The sequence below is a fragment of the Poecilia mexicana genome, unplaced genomic scaffold (assembly GCF_051168715.1).
Source record: "Poecilia mexicana isolate PSO_F unplaced genomic scaffold, ASM5116871v1 scaffold_7, whole genome shotgun sequence".
NCBI lineage: Eukaryota > Metazoa > Chordata > Actinopteri > Cyprinodontiformes > Poeciliidae > Poecilia > Poecilia mexicana.
Window position 1 is genome coordinate 14,810,934 of NW_028263376.1, and position 27,107 is coordinate 14,838,040.

Consider the following 27,107-nt stretch of genomic DNA (forward strand, 5'->3'; position numbering starts at 1 on the left):
CATTTAAAGAGATGGTGCATTCAAAGTAAGCCGGACATTAGGGGACTCTACATTAAAACGCCTTAAAAATGATTAAACATCGTTTCAAATAATAAAATAGAATTGAATTCATTCAGCACATCTTACGTAACACTCTTGGCTATAATATGTGATATATATCTTGTTCTAATCTTATTATAAAGGCAGATTTCGAGTCTCTGATTCGTTCTTGAAAAATATTACCAAACTAAGCTCTACTATCTCAAGTAGGAAGCTGGAAATAATTATTCATACTTTTGTTTTTCTCCACTATTGGGTTATTACAATTCACATGTTGAAGTAAAACTTCACATTTTGATCCAAATGCTGCTGCCAGGCTTCCAACTAAATTCCCACAAGTTTTGACATATGACTTCCTGCTTATTTTGGAGTGCAATTAAATTGTATTTAATTTACTAGCAGAGCTCTTTGTATTCTATCAGACGGCTTCTGGCAGAATGTGTTCCTCATACCAATGGGTTCTCATATGAGAGCCCATTGGTATGAGTTTTTTGGTTTTATTAAATAAACTAAAACAGCGGTCATACTGTCTATTCAGGTCACTGTTTAAAATCAATTACACTTGAAATACCATATAATAACTCTTAACATGTTTGTAATCTACACTGCTTTAAGCTAAATTTTAAAACAAAGATTTGAGCTTGAACAACTATTGTTGCCAATAGTGTCGCTTTATTTATTTAGAATGGACATCTACCCTAATATATTTTGTGCCTGAAACAAAAACACTGAATATTACTGAAACTGTAATGTAATCTGCTGATTTACTTCTTATGTCATGATATTTTTTCTTCCTAAATAAAACTTAAGCTTTGTTGACATGGCAACTGTGCCAAAATAGAGCCACATAAATCTTCACACTTTTAAACAGAAATGCAACAAAAACATTGGCTTGCTCAATTTATATGTGCTTTCATTTAATATTTACATAGGATTTCTTAATTGGGAATTTTCTGATAACTCTGATTTCATTTTCACAGTTTACTTTTAGAGTAAAAAGCAATTCTTAAAAAAAGATGTTTTAAAAGCATAGAACTGATGGATGTTTCAGATTTTATTTTATTAAGCCAAGCTACAGCAGTAAAACCACCTGAAAAAGACCAAGAATGTTAAAAAGCTTGCTTGAGACCTTGTTGAGATTTGGTAATAAAAGTCGATCAAACCATTTTAGAACTATTTTTGAACTGATTATGTGCAAGGTGTACTTGAATGCACCATGCCTTCACTGCGTGGAGTCATAAAACATCGTCTAGATGCGCAAGGACTTTGACGGCAGAGTCAGGCTGGTGGGGAAAAGGTTGAACGATTGAACTCTGCTCGACACAGAACACCAGGAAGCGAATTAACACCTCTGGTCACCAGAGGAGCGATCTGCGCCGTTTGACGCACGGCCTGGTGCTGCCCCCGGGTGTCTGACGGGTTGCAGCGGCAATCAGCGGGGCTTATCGCGTGTCATTCACCTGTTGCAAAACTAAAAAGGCATCTGTAAGGGTGTTACAACCCACAAATATAGTCGTAACCTTAAAACTTTTCAGTTTCTTAACTTTTCCAAACATTAATGTCTTCGTCTGGATTGGATTTCCTAGTCAGACGCTCCTTGTTGACAGAGGAGAACCTCGGGTTCTCCTCGGGGTATCCCCGGATTTACGCACGACGCAACAACATGCAGCTACACCCCTTACACCCATGGCTGCAGAGGTATGTGCTCTGTCAGCAATAACTCCTATCTGTGAATATACTCATATTTAATATTCTCATTTCTTTTTATTTTGGTTTATTTTGAAGTATTTTGTGCAAAAACAAGAACAATTCAAAGCGAAACTTATCTCCAAAGTTAGTTAAAAGCACAAAATATGTCTTTAAGCCATAAACTGTTCATACAAAACAAATTCCAGTTCATCACTTCAGTCATGCTAAGCTGCATTTACAATAAAAAAAAAATCAAATTGATTGATTACCAGATAATCACAACACTTCAGCAGTACCTTGATCCATGGACCTCATCATGTGGTACTGCGCCAGCCTCCAATTCTCTCTAAACATCTGGAGAAGAAAGCGGAAAAAAAGGAAAAATACTAAAAAAGTATATATAAGCAGTTAAAAAAATTACTCTCCTTGAAAAAGCATAGCACAGAAGACGTTCTTCGGTTAGATGTTGCGAGGAGAGAAAGAAGGAAAGAAAAATCTTCGTTTGTTGTTTAAAAACTTTAAAGCGGCGCAAAACTCCCTTTCAGAGTTAAAGAGCGTGCGTCCGCCTCGGCTTCAGCAGCGGTTCTGCTCTGAGGTCCCCCCTTTCCTCGAGCTCTGTGAGGATTACTTAAGCATCGAGAGCGGCTTCCTTCCTCGCTCTGGGTGTTTATAATGCTCCCATGCTGTAAAATAACGGGATTCCCTCAGTGTTTCCTCCTGTTTGTGCGCGTTTGCCATGGAAACCTGGAGCCGGTCCATGTCCGAGACTCAGGGCTTTCCTGCAAAGCCCCACACTCAGGAATCCATGACGTCTCCTGCTCCCGCGCCAAGGCATTTCTGCGGCTTCTCTCAGACAGTAGCACACAAGAACTTCATTGTAGGAGATGAAGAAATTACTGTTAGGACACTGAAGGAAAGAGAATAAAAAAGAAGTTTGATTACGGAACGTACGATATAAAATCATCACAAAGTTTTAGGAGTTCTTTTCCTTCTTTTTTTTCTTCCTTTTGTGAATGTAAAAGTCCAAACAAAACTGAAATGTTGAATAAAGGCAAAGTCTGAGCAACAAGCTTTGGATTGTTTCCATTCAAGGAAAAACTTATGGTTTTTTTCCATGACTGTGTTGGAAATCATCTTAATAATTGGACTGGAATAAAACCTGAACAAGATCTGACCCCAGCCAGGAAGAGGACACATAAAAAATGTTGTATAATCCGATTTTCAATGGGAATGAAGGCATTTCCGATTGAGCTGGAGGTTTTACCCGCATCTTTTTCATTTGATAAGAAATGTAGTTGCATTAGTGCTGCAAACAAACACACCTAACGTGACATTTCTTTTCATTCTCCACCTAATCAGGTACATAGAATCCAGAGCAACACATTATTCTGAAATTGAAAAAATATTGCACGTTTACAAATAAAATTCTGCAATATTGTGTACATTGTATGGAGCCACCTTTTACTTTGATACCCCAAAATAAAATCTTTTTTTTTCATAAGTCATCAAATTAATAAACAAAGTGAACTTTTGCGTGATTAATATCTCTGTATAAATGCAACTATTATTATTCTTTGAAGGCCACAAGATCTATCTATCTATCTATCTATCTATCTATCTATCTATCTATCTATCTATCTATCTATCTATCTATCTATCTATCTATCTATCTATCTATCTATCTATCTCATTTTGAAAGGCATTGCATGTGTCTACAGATGAACAGCTCTGTTTCTGTTATTTTGATGGGAAGGTTATCACATATTGATGTGGCTTTAGCTTTATATCCAGCTTCCAGAACAGACTATTCTAGAAAAGCATCTAAACAATGGCTCACTAACATGTGTAGCCCAGCCTCAGCTGCACAAGCAGAACTGGAAGTAATCTCCGCATCTGTTTTGTCACAGCTTTAACCACAGCGGCTGATCCTGAGTTTACGTCTGTTTTCTCAGTCCCAGGTTTTTCTGTGAGGAAGTCTGACACAGATCAGAGGATCTGTGTCAGACTGAGGCATGGATTAGTCTGAGCGAGGGGAGCCTGCGTAAGACGGAGCACCGAACAGGGCTGCTGCAGTGAGCGTGTAAACCACAGGGGCCGGAGCCCGAAATGTTGGGGAGAACCTCGCAACAGCCGAGTCTACCAGATGGAAACTCCTCCGCAGTTATAGAGCACTTATGCAACTCAAATGATGAATGAGTAAAATGATCACGGCAGCCGCTTGAGAAAGGAAAATTGCTAGTGTCCAGACGGTCGAGGTTTTCCTTTTTCAGACATCCCATGTTGGATTTTCCGTCACTGTAAAACAGCTCATTGGGGTAGATCCGTCTGGGTCAAAGCTCTGTCCCGTTTCACTTCTCCAGGAGGAACAAGGATTGTAAATCCTATGAGTTTGATATGAAAACGACCGACTTTCACATGGAGAGAAATTCAAGAGGCAAAGAGAAAAGTCAACTTTTAAATGTGATGCTTTCTGGTCTAGTCTCAGCTTTCATTTCAGCATTAGAGAGAAAAGTCTGTTGGTATGTCTTCACAAACAGACACAAAATGACAGGAAATGACATGTAATTAGTAAAGATTTTAAATTGAGAATAAGTGGGATCATAAATGAACTCAGTGTATTCATTAATATCTTAAAGGGGAAGTGCATTGCCAGTTAGTCAATGCTATAAATGTTCTAGTGTTTAGTATTTGCTTATATTTAACACTTTGTCAAGATTTGCGGTTGAATGAGGTGAGGCAGAAGCAGCACACTCAGGCCTTAGGGAATGAAATGATGATTTAATGTAGAATCCAGAAATACAAAGTTCAAATAATCCAGGCAGCACCGAGAAAGCGGAAGGCTAAGGCTCAACAACTGGTAGCAAACTGGAAACACAAAGGAACAGGCATAAATCAGCCCATATGACAAGACAGATAGACAAGGCCCCCAAAGAACATGGCTCACAAGGTGGCATTAAATACACAGAAGGTAATCAGGGAACGAGACACAGCTGGGAACAATCAAGGGGTAGACAAGACAACACTGAGACTCAATAAACTGAAAACGACACAAAAACCTAACTTAACACAGAGAAAAACCAAATCCTTACACACTTGTCCTCTGAGATCCCATTGTCTAGCAGTCTTACCCGATTCTGTATTTTGTCAGCATTTTCTCATTCCTAATTATTCAATTAAAGCGCGTTGAAGTAGAAACATGTCTCAAAGTTGCAGGATATGGGCCCTTGAGAACCAGAGTTTACCACCTGAGATCTAGAATAATCTAGTGAGAAATAAGTCAGTCAACATGTTTATAAAGCACATTTAAGACCCCAGATGGACCAAAGTGGATGGATGGATGGAAAACTGTAGAAATGACAGAGACTGACTCTTTTTCTACTGTAGTTTTTAACTTGTGTGCAGGTTTAGAACTATAGTGGAAAGAGACCCAGAATAGCCCTGAGTATCAGAAATAATCTATGAATCAATGTTGCATAACTGTATTGAGTAGAAGCTGACAAATATGACACTTTTTATGGTCAATAAGGACATCCAATAGCTGAAATCCATTACCCTAATTGTCTACTTTTTATTTTACTTGGCTGATGTCATGTCTCTGATTTGTTTGTTGTTGTTTTGTTTTTTTACCTTGATTCAAAAGTTTTTCATTTTCTTTGGGAGTGAAACATTGATGCCCAATAGCCCAGAAAACATCATAATAGAAGAAATTCAAGGTCTGAACTTCCTGAGTCACACTAAGACGGTCAAAAGTTATTCATTCCACCTGGAGCGATGCCTGAGTTTTAAACACATGGATGATGCCATTCGGATAAATGAAAATGTTTCCAATGTGAAGCAAAATTCAAGAAACACTGTCCTTGTCAACACAACTACATCAGTCTGATCAGATACTTCTGAACAGTTCATCAAAGGGCATTACGTTGGCAGCTTGGACTTGCTGACATGGTTTTTAGTTTGGGCGGCGGTGGCACGTAATTGTGCAATAAGGAATCTATTTCCTTCCTGCCACAAGCTGAGATCTCTGGAAAATATGTCTCTTCTTTTTCCAAATTTTATAAATGCACTAATAGGTTCCACCAACATAGAAAGTGCTTGCATTCGCAGCCAAGAGGACCTTCTTTTTCACTTAACAAGATCCAGAATGTTTGTAGTTTAGTTTCAGTGTCGCGGTACACAAAATAATAGGGTGTTCCTTGGTGGGTACAAACCCATGAAATTGAACCACCTCCACTTGTCAACACTGTTTTTTTCATTGGGTCGTATTCAGGTTTCCATTTCAGCCTCGCTGTATTTCAAAACTGCACCATCACTCTGTATGTATAATCAGCTCAGAATGGATGCACAGAGGCTATATTTGGTAGTCAAAACAAACTAAAATAACCCTATTCAGCATTTCAGCTGAAAGCAACGCTGACCCCTCCCATTACAACTATATTCACAACAACAACCGCCTGCGTTTCAGGCTCCACAATCTCAACACACCCGTGTCCTCTTTTACTCAAATCGAGGGGGAAAAAGATGGATCTAATCCAGGCCGTCTTTAAGTGCTGTGGGCGGCTTTGTTAAATTGGGTTTGGAGGCATTAACTGGTATCATCTGGGATCATAGGGACAGGGAGGGAAGCACATTCCCAGTGCTTTTTTAAGACTTGTGGGTGTTAAGACAAATCAAAGCATTCCAGGCCCATTGAGCTATAAATAGAGCCAGAGGAGGGTGTGTGTTCATGCTTTGCAATGCCTTTGTGAAGGGCTTGTCGCTGCTAAAATCCAGTGTTTACACAGAGCAATAAGACTGTGTAGTAAACAATTCGTTTGCAGCGGCTTGTTCGTTATTTGGTGTCATTCCACATCTCTCTTCAGCGGTTTCTGTTATGTCAAAACATCTTTCTGCAACTATGCAGGCGGCGTTGAGGGGGCGTTTGGATCATACATGCTCCAACACGTAGGACCTCCTACCAGGGCTTCCCTGACCCAGGTGACCCAGTATTTGACGGCAACCACCTTTTCAAATCTTTTGAGAATTGCATTTAAGATAAATAACCCCAATGTCTTTCAGAATGGAACACAAATGATTTTAATAAAGCAGGTGAATCATGGATGGATATTAAGTACCCAATTTGGATTTTATTCTCTTTTTTTCGTTAATTCACATAGTGTCACACATCTGCCTCTAATATTTGGACAGACGTGTCTAACCCTTTGTATGCATCAACAAGGTCCTGGCATAACACAGGCTGAGTATTTGGCCTAAATCAGTTTATATGTTTCCAACTTGTAGCCAAACAAACCAGCAGGATGAGCGCCATGTTTGACAGCTGTTACCGTGTCTTGACCTCTTCAGTCATTGTTTTATTCTCTTTCTGCAGGTTTAGAGGCAGACCTCAACAGTGTTGATTGTTTCCTTTATGCTACTTTCCCTCCTTTACTCTGATCAGGTCAAGATGAGCTCAGGATTAAAAATGCTTTTGGATTTTTTTCAGCCTTTGTTAGTAACATGTTTCCAAGCCATAATGCACGCTGGCTGTTGTGACAGTGGGTGGTGCGTTCTGAAGCAGCTTCATGATAATCTGCCTCTCTTTTTTACGCCGTTCTACTGAAAACCTGACGTATGATGTTTCCAAGCTGGAAAAATAGATTCCCCTCTTAAAGTACTGGAGATAAAATGCACAAAGATTGCGATAATTAGACTAAATATTCTACAAAACAGCCGTAATTTGCTTTTATTTGAAGTTCGAAAACCATATGCATGTAAAAGGGAAAGTAAATTGCAGAAATCACTTTGACTTGAACCAGACTGAAGGCACTGAACCACCCAGAGCTTCATAGCTGCTCTCAAGACGAGAAAAAAAAAAAAAATTAAAAAACAGAATATTATTGTTAGCTCTGTTGATCCTGGAGTGACATTCTTATTTTCATGGACTGATTTACTTCTGTAGCGTCTGTTATTGATAAAAACATGCATTTCATCAGTGGAAGAAAGGGAAGCAAAGAGGACAGTCTAGTATTAATAAAAACAGGAAATATTTTGAGTGCATTGAAAAGAGAGGAGGTTTTATGGCTGCAAATCAAACTGAACCCCAATCCCCTCCTGGCTAAAAAAGCAATGCAAGCATCAGCACTTTTCTTTCCAAACCACTTCTTCCAACAAATCATAAGTTTAATGGAGAGATTTTCTATGAACATAAAGGAATACAAGATATTAATCGTATTTTATAGTTCACAGTAAATTTAAGAAATGCACAGCCTAAGTGCTGAAGATGATTCAGACCAAATCTCTTGGCACCGGTGCCTCCCTCCTCTGGTGAGAGAAAGCCAAACATCCAGCCTCCTCGTTCTGCTCCGCCGTCATCTGTAACTCACACCTCATCACAAACTGAAGTGGAATCAGATTAAAAGGAGCAGCTTCTGCACAGGAACTGTTGTTGACATGGTGTCAGCTTAAACCTGGCTCCGAGATGCAATCATTGTAGAGAATCTCAGAAAAGAAACATTTTCTAATATCCTTCACATAGCATGCTTCTATGGCCTTAAAATATGTGGTTCTGTTTTCTAGACTCTCAACTGAATCTAAACTGAGGTGGAATAATTACAACTGTAAAGGATTTTAGAACAAACTTTGAATTTATTGTGGATTTTCTTTAATCCACACATGTATCATGAATATTTGGTTAAATGTTCCTTTGCAAGAAGAACATCAAACGGCTTTGGTATCTGGATGGTTGAAAGCTCATCTAAACCTGTTGACTCAGCTCTTTTTCACCACAACAGTCCACCAATGGATCCCCGACTCCATTTTTCTCTCATTTGTGAACAAAACCTCAACTAGTTAAAGCATGCTGTGAAGCTACCAGGTTTGGTTACTCATGGTTACCATTGGTAGGTTTAAAAAAAAAACCAAAAAAACAATTAAAGCACCTTAAGCATTATATACAAGGTTCAGGTGAATGTAGAAATTTCTTCCTGGAAATTCATTGTTTCAAATAAAAGAGGGGTGTCCAAAGTGTGGACTGGGGGCCATTCTAGGCCCCTGGATGGACATTTATTTTGTGGCTTTAAACTGCAATTCAAGATTAGTACAGATTTGTTTTGCCAAGTTCACACGTGGTTTATGCAGATGGAGGCTTTTTTTCTTAATGAGGATAAAATTATTGCAAATAAATTGAAAATAATCAGGGTCTCTACTTTCTTCTTGATTTCATTGCAAAAGAGAATCTACTCTGAATCAGATTCAGGAGCTAACAGATCAACTTGTAATGGATGACTGACCAAATACAGCTTCAAACAAAGACTAGAACAGATTCTGGTTTAATTGCTTAGAAGAGGCTAAATGTTGACTTTTTTTTGTTATTTTTCTGTAATTTTCTTTCTTGCATTAATGTAAACAAGCCCAATCATCTATAAGTTTCAGATGTACAACAATTTACACATCCCCTCCCTGTAAAACAGTTGATTTATATATTTAAAATATTGCATGGTTAGTTTATTGTAAGTAAAAAAAAAAAAATCTGGTAACTCTTATAATTTAGTGTTTTGAATAGTGAAAAGTATAAAAAATTTTAGGCCCATTTTATTTAGTTCTTAGATTTTGGCTCAGGTGACAAAAAGTTTGGTCACCCCAGAATTAAATCATTATAAACCCTTAGAAATACATAAAACCTTTGAAATAATTCCTCATCTATTTCACAATGATGAGTTACTTTGACTTGGTTCATTACATTAAATCCAAACTGAATATTGATATATATTTTTACGGTTTACGTAGATAAATGAAGAATAAAAAGATAAATTAAATATAAAAATATAAAATCATCCACAAAAACAGCAAGAAAAACCCACATTTATTAATGATCACAATATTGACATCAGCACATTTCAGTTTTTTTGTTCCGTTCCCTTGAGTGCAATCAACAAAATTAAATAAAACATAAGCTTTGCATGTACAAGCAAACCATTTTTAGCATCATTAATGCTTTACACTTTAACATAAAAATATTCCAGAGAAGTTAAAAATGTGCAAACAGTTTAAAGAATTCAGGTTTTAGTACAAATAATAAAAAAATCCAGTCCTACATAGCAAAAAAAGACTCAAGATTGCACAGTTTGTACAAAGTCTCATGCTTAGTTCCCCTTTTTTTAACACGCAAAATAAATACATCATAAACGACTTGTGGCCATGTTACTGATAGGAGGGAAATATTTACAGTTCATCACAACATGAGTGAAATGAATCTGAGGTGCTTAGCATCACATTAGCTTCTGTTAAAGTGCAGTGTTAGTAACTTTTTTTTAACTTGATACCTTTTGTTAATCCACAGATGTTAAAATAGATGAACTGCAAAAACAAAATCCTACAAAGCATTTCTTGTGCAGTTTCCAGTGTAAAAACCTTGACACTTGAAATAACACAAAACTAACTTAGAAGTAGATTTTCAGCAAGATATACAAGCCTGTCAAGTCAATAATTCCTTAATATTGACAAAATAATTACTAGTTCCACTGCAAGATTATTTCACCTAGAACAAACCTTGTTCTAGGTGAAATAATCTTCCAGTGGAACTAGTATTTTTTTCATCAATATTAAGGAATTGTTGACTTCAAACATGCTCATATATCTTGCTGAAAGGTTACAAGCAAGGTAGTTTTGTTTATTTCAAGTGTTCTAAAATATTTGCACTAGAAACCAGAGAAAAAAATGATTTGTGAGATTTTGTGTTTTTGCAGTGTGGGACCCCCAAGGACAGCGACTCAGTCACTGGGGTATATTTTCAGCTATGGCTTTGAGTCATCATGCAGGGCTGAGTGCGCGGCCGCAGTCGGCCCGCCACATTAGAGGTTGTGTGTAGCCCTCCGCCAGGCTGCACGTCGGCGGAGAGGCTCGCCGGAGTTCGGACCACTCTCCACAAATACCAACAAGTCACGGTCCAAACAAAGACGTCGGGACGGATTTAACATCAGACACCAGAGGTCGTGCTAAAAAAGGAGGCACTGCCACCTCCGTCGTGCTGAGCTGCAGCTTTGGGGGTGACGCATCAGCGAATACACATGTTTAATCATGTCTCAGTTTAGCAAAGCCCATGTTGTAAAACCGTTTCACTTTTAGACTTTTAAACCTTGAATTACAAGTTGCTGTTTGAGGAGAACGTGAATCAACTCCTGTGAGAAATCTACGTCAATCTCACTTTTTCTCTAAATAAGTCGGTGTGTTGCTTAGGCAGGATTTCAGAGCCAGATGTCAACTTTTCTTGCTCCTTTCCTGGTCACAGTATGAAGCAGAGTGGGTCCTGTGCAGCTTTCATTTGTCTCGTGGCGTGTGGATGTTTCTATTTTTGTCCTGAGGGCATTTTAAATGCAAAATTGATCACTGATAATAAATATGTTTCATAAAACTGGTTGAATCAGGTCAGTTTAATCTTACTGCAGGAGCTTACCACACAGAGAACCCCATCAATCAGCCATGCATCAAACACACAGAGCAATTAACACTGCTGTATAACTCTTAGTAAACTATCTGTCCCATCAAAGAGCTTTTCAGAATTTAAAAAGGAATAAATGTGTCTTTGGATCCCTGGTAGAGGTGAAGATGTGGGATTCCTCTTTTCAGGAAACGTGGCCGGAGAGTTTGTTCTATTTTTTTTTTTTTTAGGAGGTCAACTTGGAGTAACTGGGTGGAGAGAAGCGTCTGCGCAGGTACTTGAGGATGTACAGAGGCAGACAGCTGACCAGCGTGATGGCGGTCACCTTCCACAGGAACGACACCGTGGTGATGAAGTACACGTCTGTTACAGAGGAAGAGTCAAAGTTAGACTGATGAAGAACACAAGCCAGCAATTCTGAGTGCTAAAGATTTCATCAACCCTCATGAAACACTAAAGGTTTACAATAGAATAAAGAAGGTAAGTATCAGGGTTTCCTCTAGTGTACTATAAGCCTGGCGGGCCACCAGACTAAGATTGTTTGTTTACTGTAGGTTTTTTTAATACACTAGTAACAGTGACAACAAACACAGGCTTAAGAGTCTCTTTGGTAACACAGTTGGAAGCACAATGGAAACCATAGCATGGTCGGTATGTGAACACATAGGGAGACCAAGGTTTTATTCACCGGAAGTCAGTAACCACTGCCTCTATTTATTGTTCTACATGCCAACAACTTCAGCAAATAAAGTGACAGGTTATGGATAAAAGATGAAAATAGTTTGGATGCTTTAATTAGGATGAAACGACTGTATTTCAGAGAAAAGGCAACTCTAAACAAATAGGTTTTTAGCTTTGATTTGAAGGACTCAGGGTCTCAACAATTTAGCATTTTCTCTATTATCACATTTTAGCTAAACGTTGTTCTTTGCACTCTGACCTCCCTCTCTCTCCTCATTTCCTGTCTGAACTGCTGCACATAAAGGCCACTAGTGCTTTAAAAAAATTCTGGAAAAAATTAAGAGACCACTTTAAATAATAGATTTCTCTGATTTTACTTTTTATAGGTATATTTTTGAGTAAACTGAACATTACTCTTTTAATCTATGAACTACTGAGATGTTTCTGAAATTCCAAGCATAGATTTTGTACTTATTTGCAGGAAATGAGAAATGGTCAAAATAATGAAAAAGATTCAGTGCTTTCTCAAATAATGCAAGAGAACAAATTCATTTTCATTTAGAAACAACAATACTCAGGAAGTTTTCAGAAATCCATATTTGGTGGAATAGTCATGAGGTTTTCAATGAGGTTCAGTAACATTTTCTGTAGAAAAAATCCCTTAAATGCATGACATATGTTTTGAACTGTGAATAATTGTCAAGAGCAATTAATAAAAAAGTAAAAATGAGTAGACAGAATAATAATGTCCAGCATGTGTTGTACAGTAATTTACATTTACCACAAGGTAAGGTTCACAAATCCTTTTACACAAGCTGATCACATTAAAAGGCCTAAAAGCAAACTAACAAAATGACATCTGGTAACGTAACTGAGTAGAGTAAGAATAGTTCATCCACACTAAGCTCTGGGTATGTTGTGCATTTTGCCTCACTGACATTAATTAGGGCAACGAGTGTTTCAAAACATAATTATCTCAATAAGACGCGCGCAACATTTACTGCTGAGCATGTTCATAATTAACCAACAATAACTTCTTGTCTTTATTATTTTTCCTTGGAATCTCCCAGAGCGGGAACGACATTGACCCAGACAGCTTAATATGCAGGGAAGGGAAAGAAATATTGGAAAAAGCTCAGTTAAAATGTATAAACTGCACATGCAACAAAACAGCATCTAAAGTCTATTTCAGTCTGACTTGAAGAGGGAAGAAAACAGAGAAGAAAAAAGAAAAAAAGCCCAAAAAGGGTAAACTTGACCACATGCCAGTCATGCTCCTCAGTGGTCGAGATTGCAGCTGAAAATGGAACTCCACGCCTCACATAAAGCTGAAAATAAAAACCTGGAGAGCTTTTGGTCAGGGCATTCACTATTACAGGACGTTTAATATGGGAAAAAAGCAAAACTGGATTATTTTGTGGTGGCCAGTGTAAATAGATGCTTAACAGTTTGGCAACAAACAACAAAATAGAACGAGATTACTCCCAAAAAAATACATATATGTAAATGCTCATTTTGCTTCCGCAAATATTTTTCTTTTAAACTGATTATGAATGCGTTTATACTGCATTTTTTTCAAAACACAGCTCAGAGGAAACCAACCAAACTGGTGGCATTTCCTCTTTGATGATACAGAATGCCTGAGACACGCCGGGTCATATTGTCAATACATTCGCCTCTAGACCTGCTAATTCCACAGTTTACTGCACACAGGAGACCCGTTAAAAACCAAGCCCTCCCCCAATCATACCGCTGCATGCTGACGTCCTATTTCAAGGCCGGCCAAAGCAGAAAAACACAATTCAGTCTGCAGTGAAATTATATCAGGCTTTTGTTTTGTTTTCTGGAACACAACGATCCATTTTTAAAGTAGCTGAAATAAGGAGCGATGAGGACATTACTCACCTATGAATTCGTGCAGGAACACGAGCGAAGCGATGTAGCAGGCCAAACTCAGCAGCTCGCCGACTATCATGAGCCAGTGCCACGTCTGAACGGTCAGGGCCACCATCAGCAGCTCGGTCAGAATCAGGGAGGTGAAGGAAATGGCGACGATGTGGACAAACTCGGACTCGAAGAGCAGCATGGCTCCGTACATGATGATGCTCCCTGTGGATGATAACAACACGGCACAAATAAAACGTTGCTTTTGCTTTCTACCTTCTGGGAATGTTGCTGCTTAATTTCCTACTCACTAAAAGGGGGATGCATTACTACTAAAAATGAAAATTTGGGCCGATTTACAAATCTATTACGGCTGATAACCGATATTTACCACTAAAATGTTTTATCACCTTTGGGAAAAAATAATCGGCAAGTAACAGATGGCAATCAGATCAAAATAAATATCGGTTGTTCATATAAACCCAGCTTTGTTTATCGAACCAATACCAATATGTTCAAAAACATGACTAATATCAACTGATAACAATGTTAGTGCCAATATACTTTGCATTTTGATTTTATAAAATTATGTTCCCATCTGTAGTAGAGCTTTCTGATTGGCAGACAGCAGTTCAGATCAAGCTCTATTTGAATAATTATGTGGAATAAAAACAGTTTCTAGGTTCCTGAACAATGATGTTAAAAAATATCCAACATAGAAACTCAGATTTAGATAAAGTTTCTTTAGACGTCAGCAGAAGGTCTGACATTTTTACCCAATATGTGTTATGTGATCAGATTTTATTTACATATAAAACTAATGTCCACAGGAGCAGATTGGTTTTGTAAAAGCACTAATATGACATTTTAAAATATGTAAAACATCCCCAGCAGGAAAATAATGGGGAAAACAGAAAATGCCTTTATAATTCATTCTTCACTGGTAACCAACAAGCTACTTTAAAATGATCCAAATCAAAACACAAACAGTGCTGAAAAAATGTTTTCTGATATTCACTTTGTTCTATTCAAGCAATTATAATATTTAATTCAAAATGCATAGTTCTAGTTCACTGAAAAAAAAGAAAAAGACAATTTCTTCCCTCATTTTCAAATATATGCTTGAGGGTATTCTGTACGTTGGAAAAACACAGGAGACAAAGTGAAAGCAACACACACAGCAGTGATTCGCAAACAAGCTTAAGCCCTCTGGTAAAAAGAGAAACTCCTGTTTTGTTAGAAATAGATAAAAAGTTTCAGGGTGTAGCTCATTACGCGACGGTAAACAGCTTTTCATGGCTAATGGTGCGTGTCGGAAACTTCCCTCTGCTTTCAAAGTGTGTGGGCTGTTGTGTGATTAAGGTAGAGCGATGAAGCCGTCTGGTAGGAACAGCCTCAGCCTACCTGAACTTCAACATTTTCTACCGTCTGATGTTTTTAAAACACCAAAAGCCAACTGGATAAGTACACAGCCACATAATCCAAGAAACCTTCCACATTTATATCATAAATTAAAATTATTCTCATCAAGATTCTGTTAGAGTAACAGCACTACAGAAAAGGGGGTATTATATATGGCTTCATTTCATAAAATTAAAAACTTGAAAATTGCTGCATGCAGATGTGTTCATGCCTGTTTACTCTGATAGGCCTAAGTAAATTCACAACAAACAACTGCATTGAGAAGTCAGCTTATGGAGTCAAAGTGTGTGCTTTTACTCTCCAGATAGCCATTTTTGGCCTTAGTCCAGCTAAATAAATAAAGTTGCAAATGTTAACTGACTTTTTGCATTTACAAAAAAACAAAACAAAATATCTACAACTTATAGGAAAAACACAATGAATTGTATTTTTTAGAAAAAATTATGGATTCGGTTTTCTACGATAAGTTGATAGTAGTGGAAAATATAAAGAAAAAAATCTCAGTTTTCCAAAAAATCACAAAAAAGACAAAAAAAAGATTAGTGGTACTTCTAGTGTTAGTCTTTTATGGAAATTCAATTAAATTATCAATTAAAAACAGCAAAAAACTGTATTATATCATTGTACTTTCCACAATAACTAATTTGGTTAAAAATTGATAACCAGATGTTTTAAACAAAGTGCCACTGCTTGTTAACCAGTAAGAACATTAATAATATTAACTAAAATATATTGCAGCCTGTAGTCCCATGTTTCCATCATGTCAAGTTCTTCGGATTGTCTCGTTGCCGAAATATGCACCACAAATAATTGTCTCTTGCCCAGTGAGGAAGAAACCCCATGAAGGAAGAAGGCTGTAGAAAAGTTTAAAGCGGCGCTAAATTCTAAAACAAAACTCTACGCTTTGAACATCTCACTTAGCTCTGGTTGAGCCGTCCTCGAGAGAAGGGCACAACCGCAAACTAGGGAGGAGCATTTATTGCTTTGTTTATTGTCACTGAGAAAATAAAATGATCGTAATAAAACCCCCAAAACTGACAGTTTGATTCGGATCATTACCTTTGTTGTTCAGCTACTGTTTTTTTCACTGTTGGTTCCATTAGGGAATGGATAAACATCTTTTTTTTTTTAATATGCTTATGTATTGTGTATTAATTTGTGCTACAATTGTACACACTGATGTACTTAAGTTTATTAATGGGTAAGTTTCATCGCTGGACCAATATCGGCGTCTGTGTTGGCAGTGACAGATATGTTACTAAAAAGACTGCGAGGATATTTGTCACTTTTATTGTGGTAAAATTCTCATTTCATGTATTGGAGATATCCACAGGAAACCCAGGGGTGGAAAGTAACTAGTTACATTTACTCATGTGACTGTAGTTAAGAACAACTTGTCTGTACTTTGCCTTTTCTTCAAGTCGTTTATAAAACCTGAATTTTTACTTTTTCTTCAGTTTGATTTGAGTAAAGAATTTCACTCAGTTACATCTGAAATCATATCAATTAATGAATAAAAATACCAGAAAAAATATCATTACTCATTCGGATTGGTTAGTATTAAGATAAAAAATGTGACTAAGTAAATTTTACTTTAATGAGGTGTTTCTTACTTTTATTTGAGTAACTTTCCTTGTATTTCAGTAAAATGTTTGTCAAAGTAACTTTTACTCGAGTACATTATTTTTGTACTCTTTCCAGGTTTGAGCAAACCTACCAAGACAGAGCCATCCTCCCCTAAACCAGGAGTCAAACTCAAAGCACATATTCATGTGTCAGAATGGTCCAGTCAAAGTACAGACTGAAATCAAATCAGGAATCAGTACCAACGCTTAAATATTGATACTGGTAGAGACACACTCCAAAAGACAATGGATCTTGTAGTTGTAGTTAGAGATGCACCAATCCGATATCAATATCAGTACCGTATCGTATCAGTCTATTCTAAACTTCAGATATCGTTATTGTGTTGGAAATGAAAAAAGTGGATCAGTGCATTGCTAGTTGTAGAGTGACAAAATGTAAAAAACTTCAGTGAGGATTTTCATAGAAAATCAAGTCGTCAAACTATTAAATTTTACCTTGATATATACTTATAAGGACCCAAATTAGAAAAGTCTTGAAAGACAGCGGTCGGCCCTGTGGAAGTAAATAAAAAGAAGGGGAAAAAAAGCTTATTTCTCATTTGTCTCTGTGTCACCAGCAATACAAAGTTGCATAGCAACACTTGAAGAGTGTGTTATTCATCAATACCTTCAGCAGATCTTTATACAACTCTGGGTAAAGCATGGCAACCTCCGACTTAACGTCCTTATCCAACACCAGGGAAAAGACAGGGAACATGGTGTATATGGTGGAGTAACTGCAACAGAAGATTTACGAAACATGTATCATAATTTCACTTTTTCCTCTTCTCAGATTTCCTTTTGGGTTTAAAAAAAAAAGAGGACATTCCAGGGAACAAAGTCAGCTAAATATTCTGTTAGTAAGTCATCAGTACTCCGAGAGCTTGTGTCTCACCCAATAATCAGAAATCCCTGGTAGAGCGGAACTGAAGCAAAGTAGAAAACAGAGGAGAAAACGGCCTGCAGAAACAGAGAAAAAGCAGAAAACAAATACTCAGTTGTATTACTTTTTATTTCACTTAATGTTTGCTAAATGGCCGTGAGTTGGGAACAGGAATGTGAGAAAATTTCCTGAGTTATTTTTAACATACAAATCAAAAGAAATGTGGTTCATAACATTTAGGCAGCTTCGTAAAAATGATGGGAGCAATGAGCATTCAGAAGCAGGTGTATACATTTTATACCTCACCCCACCACAGCTGCAGGGAACTAATAAACACTAACCGATTCAAGCCTCTCAGTTAAACTTGGGAGATGAATGATTCCAGTACCGAGCTGCCAACCAAACATTCAGCTTCCATCTGTGGTTGTTTTTAATCTGAGGGAGGTGGAGAAAAGCTTCCTAAAAGCCATAAAGTCCATGGACCAGTGAGTCATGGGATGTCCCTCCAGATTGGGGGCTGAGTTTGGACTGGGACATGGGAATGCTGTCTCAGAAGGGCACCACTGCCTGCGTCCTCTGAGTCATCGTCCACCCCACCTTCCCATGACAAGTCCAGAGACATTTGCCTGTCTGTCTGTAGGTATGCAGATTTATTTTTGGACAGACAAGATTTCTATTTACACGCCTTGCAAACGCCGACGCTCCATGTGAACGACCACAAACTTTATTGTTTTCTATTGAGACTCTGTGTCAAGGCAAAGCAGGCAATTTTGAATCAGAAGAAAAATCATACTTTGTTTCTTTATATTTACAAACAGAAAACTAAAAAGTGTGGTGTGCATTTGTATTCTTTTGCCGCCTCCAAACCAGGTTGGAAATGGTCACTCGCTCAACTAGGTCAGTTAAAAAACAAACACTTGCCATTACCAGCTCGGTGCAGGTGATATGGACTTAAAGTTTTATCATGATATTTTGTGATACTACTGTGATAATGATAAAAATAACTTTAAGAACTATTTATTTATCACTTTTTTAAAGGTATGTATGGCTGTTTCTGCCTGGCACAGCAGTCATAACCCATTTAGGACACCAGTCACATAAAAAAGTGTGATTTGTATCACTGAAATGCACACATTTAATCATATTTTCAAATGTATTGATTATTTATTGATACACCTTTAATGAACAGTGGAGAAAAAAGTAAAACTAAAAGTACCAAAAATAAAATTTTAGGTTTTTTTTAAACATTAACTGGAATTTATCGTGACAACAATAAACTAAAATGGTATTGTGAAAAGAAAATGATACGAGAAATGCCCACCACTATATCAGTCTTTAAAAACTCCACAAATTATTTTTCTACATGGCAGTCTACTGGCACCTTTTAGGAATACCCATCTGTTAAACATCTTCTTTTGCAATCACTGTTAAGTGTTTACTATTTTGTAAATTGTTGTGTCTGTATGTCTGCAGTGTATATTTATACGATGTGATGTTGGATATCTTTGCGTTTCTTCCATGTTCTGCAAATCGAGGCCCGTTTTCTTTTCATCTTTTCCTGTTTAAAAATTTAAATAAATAAATTGCTCCATCCATCTTCCTAAGAACTTAACTGCTGAGAAAAGCAGTCCCCTCACTGCCAATGATACGTTTGATCATGTGGATGAAAAAGTCAAGAATGAAACAAAATGTTTTCTTCCACTACAAAAGCACAAAATCTTACCAAGAACTTTTGGTCCACTTTCTAGTGCAAATATCTTAGCACATGTGAAATAAGACAAAACTAACTTTTAAGTAACTTCTCAGCAAGTTATAGGAGCTTGTTTTAAGTCAATAATTTCTTAATACTGGTTAAAAAAGTACTACTTCCACTGATGTCTTGTATACGTGAAATAATCTGCCAGTGAAACTAGAAGTTTGGGTTTTTTTAACCTATATTAAGCAATTGTTAACTTAAAACAAGCTCCTATATCTGGCTGAAAAGTTAGTTTTGTGTTATTTCAAGACATTTGCACTAGAAACTAAACCAAAAACACTCTGTAAGATTTTGTTTTTGCAGAGTATTGTTTCAAATGTAGGGTAAACAGTTCAGTTTGGTCCCATTTGACTGAAGCAGATTCCTTCACATGTTACTGTACCCACTACATGGTCTGTAAAACAGTAAATGGGACCCATTATGATTTTATGGAGTGGTAAGTGGCTGTTGTTAAAATAAAGACCAGAAGAAACCTGTACTATATTATTTCCATTTTACAAATAAGCACTTATGTTTGTTAACCGCAATAAATCAAACCCCAAAAATTAAATTACAGTGAAATTTGTGGTTCTGAAATTCAAGTGATTGCATTATTTTTTCAACCCACTGTATTCAGAGGTTAAAATGTTTTCTAGAATCCTCAGAAAAACAACAACAATGTTTCAATGTTTAGCGCTACCTGCATGGTGCTGATGCACAAGCTTCTGTGGATGACAAACTGGCTGAGGGCAGCGGATCGCTTGTAGCTGTTCCGACCGTGGACCATGAGGAGTCGACCCAAATGTTTGAATTGAGTCACAGAGAAGTCGGAGGCCAGAGAGGCTTGCTTTCCTTCCTGCAGAAAAAAGGACAGAGGCCTCTGAGAATACAGAGTTAAACCTAGAGTTTAGATTGGGCCTAAAAACTCCAGCCCGATAGACACCGTGTCTGAGCCAGATCTGAACCGACCAATTAACTTTAATTACAGGCCCAAGCCTGAAGTAAACCTGATATATTTTAATTACAATTTTACTGCTGTCGTTTTCAGACCATAATTTGAGAAAGCAGTGTAACTTCTCTCCTTTTTAGCTTTTGTTTAATGTCTTCCCGCTCGATCTTGTTGCTTGTTGTAACCGCAGGGTGAGTCAATTCCAAATCATCACTAAGCTGTGCTTGTTACAGTATGATTAACTTATGTGCCCTGCTTACGGGAGAGCTCAAGCTTTTCACAGGTTATCCATTTCATTACACTGTCACAACATGGACACAGTTTTAACAAATATGTAAAAAATATTTTTTTACGAAAGTTAAATTCTGCGTCTTTAATCCAACTTTATATCATTCATTCGTTTGATTTTCTCTATGCTGTATTTGCTGCAGGCTTATTAAACACACCACAAAAGCCCAACCCCGACCCAACCATCAGCAAGCAAATAATTCTGGTTTGGGCCATAAAACTAATCTGTAACACAGCCAATATGACTGAACTTCAATATAATCACAGCAGAAGTTAAGAAACAAAATCATCAGGATTAAAATAAATAAAAAACGCCGTGAATATCACAACATCTAATTGGTGATATCTGCAAACACTAAAACCTGACGCTGTGTTAAAAGCAGCATGTGCTTCTACCATTTTGTAAGGATGCTGTCTGATTCTGCAATGATTATTTATTAATAATCATTGCAATTAATTTTTTAACACAAGTTCTGCTTAGAGTTTCCATCCATAGCGGATGCAGGGTCACGATCAACGAAAACTCTGGAAGAGGCTGCCGAGAGACTCCCCAAAACACTAAAACCTTCCTGTCATCTTCGCTTCCTCTGCTTGGACAATAGATCCTCATAAAGGGAATAATCTGTGTGCAAGTTCGGCCTCAACTCTCTGGATGTGGGAGATATCTTTACAGGAAGCGCGATATCTGTCGGTGCGTCACGTCGATGCGAGGCGACGAGATGGACAGAGTCTTACTTTTCCCTCCACTCCCACGCCACAGTCGGCTTCCTGGATCATGCTGACATCGTTTCCTCCGTCCCCTGGGAGAGAACAAAAGTCATGGAGGTGTCAGGATTCACATCACTCACCAGAACCAACCGAGACATGCCCTTAATCTTAATTTAGCTGGATTACAAGATGGCTTGGTCACAGAAATAAAATAAATGCAAAAAAAACTCCACAAATGCGGGTTTGCAATTGTTAGAAGTGATGGTGAGATGGTTACAGCAGTTTGTGGCTGAGACATTTAAGGCCTTGAGGTTGACAGATATAGACTGGATGGAATCGTTGTTACTCACCGACTGCGCAGGTGAGTTTGCCTGTTCGCTCCTGCAGCAGCCGGACTATTTGCGCCTTCTGAGTAGGGGTGCATCGGCAGCAAACCACAGCAGGACACTGACACGCAAGCTCCATGAACTCATACTCGTAATATTTCAGACAAACCTGCCAAAGGAAGAAAAAAAAAAGCGGACAGGTGAGCACCTCAAGCCACCACATTTAACTGATCTGAGCTGTGGCTCTCGGATGCCTTTACCCAAGTTACAGTTAAACTCCAGCTGCGGTTTAGAAAGTGTCTATAACCACAGAGGCCACATCCAGAAAGGCTTCAGTGGATGCGATATTATCACGCATCACACTGAAAACATGTCACAGTTTCATAAAGGCAGATAAGACAGTGGGATGTGGATTAGACAGGCGAGAGCCAGCTTACTTCGAGCGAGTCCCCAGATATCACCAGAGCGCAGTCATGTTTTCTCCTGAAAGCGTTGAGCTCCAGGTGGGCTTCCCCTCTTGTCGTCACCTGTGGCAAGGCCAACCACATTTATAAATTAAAGAATATGTCTATGTCCTCACATACACAACGCACAGACAATGCGCATAAGAGGAAACCTAACAGAGATGGCAATCTGTGAGCCTTTGTCTGCTTGGTGCTTATCAGGCAGAAGAACGGCAGCACCTGTAGTGTATGGAAATGCCGGAGAAACTTAATAACTGACTTAGAAATTCTACAACAAAACCTGATAGATGCAACATTAAAAAAATAATATGTCAACAAGAATCTAAATGTTAAACATAAATGAAACAAGTCATCATAACAGATCTACTTCTGCCACACAGTCCATGTCTGCTTCAAGCTTACCAAGCATTTTTTCTCTAGTTTCTAGTGCAAATATCTTAGTACACTTGAAATGTGACATAACTAACTTAAAGGTAAGTTTTCAGGAGATACAGGGACTTGTTTTAAGTAAATAATTTCTTAATATTGGTGGAAAAGTACTGGTTCCACAAGCAGACAATTTCTCTTATAACAAAACAATTTCCCAAAATCTTACCATGCATTTTTGTGCAGTTTCTAGTGCAAGTGTCTTAGTACACTGCAAATAAGACAAAGCTAACTTACAACATGTAGGAGACTGTTTTAAGGCAATAATCAAGGCACACATGTATAAGTTATAGATACAATTTCATAATTTATAAGCTTAGAAGCGATCCATATTCAGAAGTGGGATGTATGCCTAGAATATATCAATGAGAGACAACATACCAGGGCCTGAAAACAAAGGTTTGCAATTTTATGTGTGCAACATTTGACTTCTGCTTTTAAAAAATTGGGAAGAGAAAGTATGCTATATGATAAATTCCTAAACCAACTTTGAATATAAACTCCAAAAGTGCACCAGAAACAAGGCATGGCGTTAATCTGTCAGCAGGAGCCCTGCTCTGGCATGAACATCCTTCAACTGCTGACTATTCATACGTCAATCCAGATTGGGCCATTGGTGGCCACCAGGAAGCCAATCCAGATGCATGTGTTGCAGGCCCAGTCAGCACTCCCCCATCCACTGGGACTGAGGTTTTCAACTTGTGCCAGCCATTGTTATTCTCTTCCAGTAACCACAGTTGTACGCAAGCTGTAACCTTCCCACATGGCAGGCGCTCCTTCTGCTCTGGCACTGCTCCAGAGGGGAAGGCAAAGAGGGGGTCTATCAAAGCTGCCCCAGAGCCTGAAACCTGCAAAACAAATTAGGAAGTGAACCCTTTGCATGTTCCCTCTGGGAGTGGTCCAGCTGGTTTCTCCTTTCTGCTTGAGGGAAGGCCTGTTTGTTCTCTGTGACAGTGGTTTTTGGATGCCTTCACTGGTGGGAGGTGATTTATTCAGCTGTGGATGCTAGCTCTAGCTCCATGCAGCGCTGCATGGGGCTCTTTGACCACTAGCTAAACTGTGTTGGTCAGAGGGAGTGGACAATGATTGGATGACGAGTGTCTAAAGAAGCTGTCAAAGCTGTCCTGACAGGAACCGCATTGCAATGTTGCTGCATATGCACTTAAGGCTGCGACCTTGTCATGCACTTACTTGTCTGAAGATGTGGATGTCCTGGTTGCGGGTGATCAAGTGGGCGTTCTTAGCGGTGCATGTGGCAGTTTCCAGCTTGTCTCCTGTCAGCATCCAAACCTAATTAGAAACCAGAAGAAACTACGTCTGAGGAAACCTGATGCTTGAATGGATCACATAATAATCACTGATAAGATTAGATAAATACAAACAACAGAACAGGATCAAAATGTATTATATCATTATAGCTACTGCAAAAAGTGACAAAATCAGATTTTTTTTTAATTATCTGTCCAAGTTAAGTGTGTTTCAAAAAATCTAACTACTGAAACAGAAGTCAGGTCCTCCAGTTTTTCACCATTCCCCAATTGTGGAAGTTCATGCAAAAATAAACAGATCCTCACATTTTTTTCATGCTAATTTTGCGGCAAATTTACCGCAAAATCAGTAAAAAATCTTGGCTTTAAGTGACTGTTAAGTCCCATCTGCAGTTGACGGTATTTCTTGCTTCTTCTATACCATTTTCTCTGCCTTACTTGATGTCAAATTTTTAGTCTGTGACTGAAATTATTTAAAGGATAAAAATGTTTGTGTGCCCATTCAGTCTTCCTCATCTTTTTTCCTCTTTATGTAGATAGAAGAAAAAAGATAGCAAAATTCCATGCAAATATTTCTAAAATAGCCCCAAAAAATCAGTGAAAAAAGGATAAAAAAATAAATAAATCACAAAAAAATTGCAAAATCTTAAAATGACTGAAAAGAAAATAAGCATTAACTATGCTTTATTCATATGACAAAGAACTATTTAGATAATGCAGCTCAAGTGTGCCAAATTGTAATTTAGATGCTAGCGTAATATTAAAAGTCAGAACTAAACCTGGATAAGCAACATTCAGTTTTTATACTCCTCTAATCTAATCTGGAACAAACTTCCATAAAACTGCAAAACTGCTGAAACCCTGAGTTTCTCAAGGAAAAAACTCCATTTGTTTAGAGCTGCTTTTGTTCCATTTATAATATTAGTTGAAAGTAATTTTAGTCTGTAGTACAACTTTGCATTCCTTTATTATATCATTAATATTTTTATTAATGTAAACCACTGTGAATTGTCTTCTTGCTGTGGTTCAAAAATACATTTGCTTTGCATTCATTTAAATAATTCAAACTAATGGTGAAAACAATGTAATTCAATTCACTGAAAAATTATGGAGGCACCCATATAAAATGCAAATCAAATGTCTGCTTCTTTACTTTTTATGGCGATGCTTTCATATCACTGTAAGATAAAAAGCCCCACACACCCTGATGCCTGCATTGCGGAGGATCTCCAGGGTGGGTCTGACATCAGTCTGGAGCTGGTCCTCCACCCCGGTCAGACACAACAACTCCATCTCCATTTCCAGGCTCTCGATCACCGTGGCTACTTTCAGGGAGCGGTCATGAACACTAAGTTTGGCCTGGACGTACCGCGCCTGGGGATTAGCACAAACAATGGAGATATCACACATGGGTGGATATAAAAACACAAACATGAAAAAAAAAAAGTGTGATTCATTGCAAGCAGTGAGAAGAGCATAATATTGTTAAAGATAATGAAAAGGAAGAGGAAATGTTAGTCTGCAACAAAAAAGGGTTCAAAAAAATGAAGAGAAAAATAAACTATCACCACAACGACAGATAACTTGGGTATTTTTGTGATGGATGGAAATTTAGATACATTTGAAAGTTGGTTATTTCAGAGATACATTTATTCTTTTGATGTTAAGAGGTTGTAATGCTTTACCAGCAGTTTGGGTTGAAGATGTTAATGTCTAGCTGATGTAATGATCAGATGCAACCAGCAGGGGGAGTCTAGCGCTTGCGCTAGCTATATTGAGGAGCACCGGAACTTCCTCCTTAGATAATAATATACGCTGGAGCAGAAGCGCCGTGTCCGGCTCTTTTAATAAAATATTCCCCTTCTTCAGGTATGAGTATATATAAAGACACCTGTAGGTTGTAAATGTGCTTTTTTAACTTTCAGAAAGCTTGGGAGTTTTTTTGACGCTCTGAATGTTAACAAATTCCGTTGTTAGCTCTGTTGTTAGCTCCATTGCTAACACTGCTGTTTCAACGTTGATATCATTGTGTATGTTTGTAAGTTAAATGAGATAATAATATACGCTAAGCAGAAGCACCGTGTCCGGCTCTTTTATTAAAATATCCCCCTTCTTCAGGACATTTACATTTTGACATGTCCAAGTAGAGAAGTCAAGATAATTGATGTCTTTACTTAGTCTATTTATACAAAAAAATTATACTTTGAAGAAACCATAATAAATTAAGCTATTTTGATTTTCCCACATTGCCAAACAACTTTGCACAGCAAAATTGCAGACACATACGCCCACACTTTGCCCCCTCCCTCCCTTGCAGGGGCCCACCTCAACAATCTTGGCTGAGAATCAAAACAGTAGCTGCTACTATGAGTTTAAAACTCCACTAACATTGTAAGTGTGTTTGGAGAGAAGCCACTGGCACCCTCTTTAGTTTTGCCAATGAGGCAGAGAAACAGGAAAAGTCAGGAGATGTCGATAAGCTTTGATGCTATCAGTATCACAGACCAGTGGGGAAAAAAAGAACAAACCTGGATGTTATGTTTGAGAGAGAATTAAAAAGAAGAGTAGCACTCCTGTTTCTGTGAGAGTAAACATGCCAGATATACAAAAGGAAGGGAAAAAGGACGCATGGTTGGATGGATGGACGGACATAGGGAAGGATGAACTGACTGACAAAGGGATGGGTGGACAGAGAGACAAAAAGAGATGATGGATGATAGATGGCTTGAATGGAGGGACAGACAGACAAAGGGAAGGCTGGATAGATGGACAAAGAGAAGGATGGACAGACAAAGGAATGGATGGGCAGATAGACAAAGGAATAGAAGGATGGACAGAAAGTGATGGATGGATGATAAACAGACAAATGGATGATGAATGAAGAAAGGAAATGCATGGATGGATGGACCAACAAAGGGATAGATGGATTAAGTGCTTCATCCACTTCGAAGTGCTTCGGAGTCCTCTGACTTGATAAAACGCTTTACGAGTGCAGGCTGTTTACCATTTAAATGTAGAAGGAAATTAATTCTATACATGAATCTGATCCAGATTTAGAGAATCCTTTAATAAAATGTCAAACTTTTCCAGACAGAACAGGAATCCCACCATTATGTGTGTGTGCAAACTGACCCCCATTCTTTAATGCTAATAGCAAACACATTTACAGCAGAAATGTACATTTTTGAACTTGCCGTTGTATAGTTATGAAAACTGCAGTGCTCCAAATCCATACACTCGGAGCAGACATGATCAATCGGGCAACGCCCATCTTTAACGCTCCAGCTCCAGGGCAAATTGCAAGTGAA

General features: G+C 38.0%; 1 protein-coding gene across 1 annotated transcript in view; it reads right to left on the bottom strand.

Annotated features, from left to right (window-relative positions):
* Positions 1–9,548: 9,548 nt before the first annotated feature.
* The window catches only part of atp9a (ATPase phospholipid transporting 9A), a 39,516-nt gene continuing 21,957 nt past the window's right edge, over positions 9,549–27,107 (bottom strand). The window contains exons 18-28 of the mRNA XM_014979703.2: positions 25,003–25,173; positions 23,723–23,821; positions 22,079–22,168; positions 21,666–21,810; positions 21,343–21,407; positions 20,071–20,226; positions 17,648–17,712; positions 17,381–17,489; positions 17,209–17,266; positions 13,727–13,930; positions 9,549–11,503 (exon numbers count right to left, since the gene is read on the bottom strand). Coding sequence (XP_014835189.1) covers positions 11,367–11,503; positions 13,727–13,930; positions 17,209–17,266; positions 17,381–17,489; positions 17,648–17,712; positions 20,071–20,226; positions 21,343–21,407; positions 21,666–21,810; positions 22,079–22,168; positions 23,723–23,821; positions 25,003–25,173 — 1,299 coding nt within the window. The 3' untranslated portion in view covers positions 9,549–11,366. The remainder of the gene's footprint in view (positions 11,504–13,726; positions 13,931–17,208; positions 17,267–17,380; positions 17,490–17,647; positions 17,713–20,070; positions 20,227–21,342; positions 21,408–21,665; positions 21,811–22,078; positions 22,169–23,722; positions 23,822–25,002; positions 25,174–27,107) is intronic.